Source organism: Sphaeroforma arctica (assembly GCF_001186125.1).
Source record: "Sphaeroforma arctica JP610 unplaced genomic scaffold supercont1.52, whole genome shotgun sequence".
NCBI lineage: Eukaryota > Ichthyosporea > Ichthyophonida > Sphaeroforma > Sphaeroforma arctica.
The window spans coordinates 172,446-177,550 of record NW_014040506.1 but is presented as its reverse complement, the minus strand read 5'-3'; the positions used below and the strand labels follow the sequence as shown (position 1 = coordinate 177,550).

Sequence of the window (5,105 nt, the reverse complement as noted above, 5' to 3'; positions counted from 1 at the left end):
GTGTGAGTGTGTGTGTGAGTGTGTGTGGGTGTGTGGGTGGGTGTGGGTGTGGGTGGGTGTGGGTGGGCGTGTGTGGGCGTGTTTGGGCGTGTGTGTGTGTGTGTGTGTATGTGTATGTGTGTGTGTTTGACTTTCTCGTTTTCTCTGTGTGTATGCATGTATTCCATAGAACCTGCTATTTAGTATCCGCTTGTGCTCTGAAATGAATACTCACCTCTGTCCAATCGTCTACGGGATCTTTGTTAACGGCGGGTCGTTCCAGTCGTATTATGGCACAATCTACACTGAATCTTTGATATAAAGCTGATATACTGGCTTGCACACCTGATTGAGTATCAATTTGTGCGGATATATAAGTCACCGCATTTCCCTCTCGATTTAATGGCACCCGGAGCTTTGTATCTCCGTACACGGTGGTGACATACTCTGTCATGCTCGCCTCAAGTTTAATGAAGTACGAATTTACGGTGCCTTCCTTCCTCCTCAGCACACCACAAGTCCCAATTTTTTGGAATTCGATTCTGTTCTCTATTTGAAACCTACAGTCAGGACGAATATACACTGATGGTGACGCTAAAGCCTCTCTTCCAGGATTCCCTACCATGTCTCGTGAAAGTGAGCAGTCCTGAATGTGAAAGTCTTCCAAAATACGAGTGTTATACCATGGACCAAGGTCGCTTAGAATCTTAAGTTCTCCATCTCTCATATCGGGATCAATTACATCGATCTGGAATTGTCCTGTCAACGCAAGGGGTTCATTAAAACTACACAAACCGAGTCCGCTATTTAAAGTTATGTACTGGAGTTTTATCCCATTGTATAGGGTTGTCTCGATGAATGATTCGATACCCGATCCCACACTAATAAGCGTGTCTCCGTTCTCATCACCTATGATTGACATCGGCCTATCCAACACGATCGGACGAAAAAGTATATATGACCCTGACTCCAAATTCACCTCACTGTCACTGGTCCCCTCAATTGCAGTGACTATGTCATCGGTAGGGCCAAGGGTGAGCGCGCTTGCCGTGGCTGCACATAGTATACTCAAGCGAATTGCCTGTACAACAGACGACATCTTATATCACGAGGTTAAAACTACACACACCAAGTGCACTAGCATTACACAGTGCTCTGAATCTTTATTAGCGTAGGCTTGTTTCAAATTTCAATACACTCTTCTGCAGGTTCAGTTTCCACTTCTCTTATAGCTATAAGCTAAGGTATGTGAAGTTGTGAACCATAGTGTAGAAGAGCAAGACTTCAGCTTTTTTTCATACTGCTCTATTGACAGGTAAAATTTGTCATAATTTTAAAAACTTGGCTGTTATCAAGCCATCCTGAACACTGCCAATTGCAGTTTTTTAACGGTTAAAAACTTTGAAATCGAATAGTACTTTACTCCAGTCTTCATTTGTTGAATTTTAAAGGCCTATTTATACTTAGTCAAAAAGTAATAAACATTGTTGACAAAATACTTGAAGAATGAAATTTACTCACAAATCCCAACGAACTTTTGATAAATATTCAAAAAAAAAAAATGTTGTTGCCTCAATGAGTGAATGAGTCAATGACTCATATATTGTAATATTTTCCACATTGTTTTTCAGCCTTCTTCTAAAATAACATGTTCTCTTGTTTGTTTGTTTGTTTGTTCTATTTTATTTTATATAAAAAACACAAAATATAACATAAACACCAAACAAACATTTCAACAACAAAAAAACTAAGTAAACGTAAATAAAACGTTCAACTTATTTTTTTTGTTTTAAAACAATGTATAAAACAAACAAATTACATATGTTGTTTTGTTTTTTTTAGAAAAACAAAAACAACAACAAACAAAACAACAAACATAATTTTTTATTTTTTTAAACCCCAAAAAGCGTAGCCTTCTAAATTTTTAAAAACACAATAAGGTAAAATATGTCCTACGAACGTTATTTAGTGTTGTGGAAATTTTTTCTTTCTCTTTCTACTAGAGTAGAGTAGTAGAGGGTCATGAAGGTATTGAGCAGAATGGATATAAATAAAAGTCAAACGTTTTATTTATGTTTATTTACTTTTATTTTGAAATTATAGTTGGTCTGCTTGGGACTGTAGGCACAGCCTTCTTCTGTCTATAAATAGACTAGGCTTTTATGCTACATTTGTATAGAGAAATCAGAAAAGGGTCGTGAAACAATTTCGTTTTTTTTCTTTTCATTCTCATATCGAGAGCAAAACAGCAGCAGTGCTATAAAATATAATATTTACAAGAAAAATCGGGGGGTTTTTTAAACAATACCACTCCCTCAGTCCTCAGAGGCTCAGTCACAAGTCTCTATCTCTCTCTCCCTGACTCGCGCGTTCTGAGAGTGAAAGAGAGAGAGTCTACTCTACTAGAGAGAATAGACAGTTGTCTCGCGGTAAAGAACACGACACTGAATATCTGAAGACAGTCTGCGACTCTGTGGCTCTGCGCAGTGCGCACAACAAGAGAGAGAGAGGGAGAGACTGTGAGGACTGAGGAGAGAGGGGAAAGAGAATAAACTGAATATTAGAGCCTCTCTGAATCCGGAATCCCGCAAGCCTGATGAAGCTCCCTGAGGCCTGAGGCCTGAACTGAGAGTCTGAGACTGATGAGGTAGAGCTGTGAGACAGAGTGAGAGAAATGAATTTCCTTCATAGAATTACGTAGTACGTACTGTTATCATTGTGCAATGTTATCCAATAAGATCATTTACACTTTCTCACGTAGCCTTCTGAAGAAGAAGAACATCTCACTGATTTTTTGTCATTTTGATCTACAATCATGAACACTTCCAGAAGTCTCTTGAAATGTCACGAAGTGTCAAATCGACTTTCGCATAATTGCTTGTGGGTTGAAAACTTGAAATACATGAACCTCTCAAAGGTACGCACCAATGAGATGTCCATATCTCCAGAATGTTCAATCAGTGTACTGACTCGTGTAAACACTACATTTAGATGAACTTGAGAACTGTACACAATATCAGGAGTGCACTAATATCATCTGACATTTCGTTGAACCCCAACATATGGCTTTAAACCATGGGCTTGCTATAGCCTATATATGACTTCAAAATTGACCCATTTTCATCGCAGTTAGAACTTACTATAAAGGCTCACCATGCCTTTTGATCAGTCATTAGCGTAAACGAGAACTACATTCCACTATTGCAGTACCACTGTCGTAACCTGATACATATATATCACTATAGTGTGTCGCCCTAAACAATTCACTGCAGTAATCATTATCTTTGGAAATCACCGCATACTGTCACAATGGCGCGTCGACGTGATAGCCTAGCATCATCGGGCAGCCAGTCAAGTATAAAAAGCACAGCGTCTATGGGTCGTATTTCCACTGCGGCCTCCAACAAGAAAGCATCGCCTCATAAGGTCTCAATGGTAAAAAAGTATCAGTGCTCATTCCCTGGCTGTACTTTCGAGCGCAACGGTAAGAAGCATAACATCGAGCGGCACGTGTGGCTTCAACACATCAGAAAAACACTCTCCAAAGCTTTACCGTACTCGGCGCAGAGCCACCGTGACCTCGTTAAAAACTGGATTGTTCTGGTAACCAACCGTGGTATCCCTCAAGAAATAGATAACGGTGGACTGAAACCCACCCAAATTTCTCTGTTGAAAACTCATTCTGAATCTGGTATTGGAGATTGCCAGGTAATGCGATTCACATTTTATATTTAGTGGTCTTGAATCGTTTTAGACTGTCAGTGAGAGATGGGCTACTCAGTCCCCTTCATTTCACAATTTGTAATTAAATGTTTGCTCTTCCATGCAGCACTCAAACGACAGTGGCTTTGAACAATATTCACGGGCCGACAGTACCTCGAGCAGCACCGTTAGTACACACGAGCAGCATCAGGTACATGCTGTACATATGGACGCATTCAGCGACTGGGATAGTTGTGATGAACTCACAACTCCCAGAGCATCGACGGTCATAGCTGCTACCGCCGGTGATAACAATACAAGAAAGTGGCCAGGAGACAACAGTAATATTCACAAAGTTCACGATGCAATCTGCGCCAACACAACAAATGTAGGACAATCACCCGGGCTCTCTGTACAATCTGTTAAGGCTGTGCGAAGCAACCGAACAACTGTTCAGGTGCAGGACAGTATCCCATGGAGAGATCGGGAGCCACATTGGAAGTTTGATACTCAGCGCGTCGGTGGGTACCATTATGAGGATCCATGCGGCTATTTTGCTTCGGTAAGGGTTGGTAACGTATGGTATCCTATTTAGGTTTACGATCCTGTATTAATACTCATTATACAGCAAGTTTGAATTAATATTTTGTGCCCGTTCCTATCAAGACATACAATTATATGTCGTCAACAATTAACTAGTTTATTTACTCAACCTTTGTTTAGGATAACGAGTTTCAGGCCATCGACGTCAGAAGTAATTCATCTTCGGAATGTCCTACTCTGGGCGGTGCCAAGCACCAACAGCAGCAGCATCGGCCCTCCTCACGACATACCCTTACAAGCGCACATGATCGAAAGATCCTATGGAGACCGTTCGTAGCACTTTGAGAAAGCGTTCGCCAATGACAAGTGACACAAATATACGCCCGACAGTGAAACAAAAGTAAGAGATCCGAATAGGACAAAGTATTATGGTGCACAAATACACACGCACACTTCAGGAAAATAAAGGCTTACAAATGGAGTCAGCGTCGAGTAATTTTTCCGGTTATAGACTATTGCGATGTTATATCCTATTGTTCACTTTGGTTAGCAGAAGTCGCTGCTTGTACTCAAATAGTTCATAAACCGTATTTTAAGTAAATGATGCCATTTCAGTTTGTAAACTCTTCTTGCATAGAGGATTGCAACAAAATACAAAATTAACATAGTCCACAAGCTAACAACAAGAACTCAGCTAATTGAAAAGCCATCGTATATGGTCATTGTGTACACTAGAGTGTATCTTGTGATTTCGTCTATTTTAAATATTCCAATAGCTTACACAGCTAAACCACTTTTTTTGACCAGGGCGTTTCAGGCCACAATTTGGACAAAACCAGAGGTAGACAATAATCTAGCAAGTAAGGTCGGGCTTGGGGGCC

General features: G+C 40.5%; 2 protein-coding genes across 2 annotated transcripts; one reads left to right on the top strand and one right to left on the bottom strand.

Annotated features, from left to right (window-relative positions):
- Positions 1 to 175: 175 nt before the first annotated feature.
- SARC_01352 (hypothetical protein) lies at positions 176 to 1,078 on the bottom strand (the record flags this gene model as incomplete). Its single annotated transcript, XM_014304951.1, has 2 exons — positions 176 to 738; positions 775 to 1,078. The coding sequence occupies 2 exons, from the start codon at positions 1,076 to 1,078 to the stop codon at positions 176 to 178; spliced, it is 867 nt and encodes a 288-aa protein (XP_014160426.1).
- Positions 1,079 to 2,948: 1,870 nt separating this feature from the next.
- On the top strand, positions 2,949 to 4,705 carry SARC_01351 (hypothetical protein). Its single transcript, XM_014304950.1, has 3 exons — positions 2,949 to 3,687; positions 3,809 to 4,243; positions 4,405 to 4,705. The coding sequence occupies exons 1-3, from the start codon at positions 3,289 to 3,291 to the stop codon at positions 4,567 to 4,569; spliced, it is 999 nt and encodes a 332-aa protein (XP_014160425.1). The 5' UTR covers positions 2,949 to 3,288; the 3' UTR covers positions 4,570 to 4,705.
- The last annotated feature ends 400 nt before the right edge of the window (positions 4,706 to 5,105 follow it).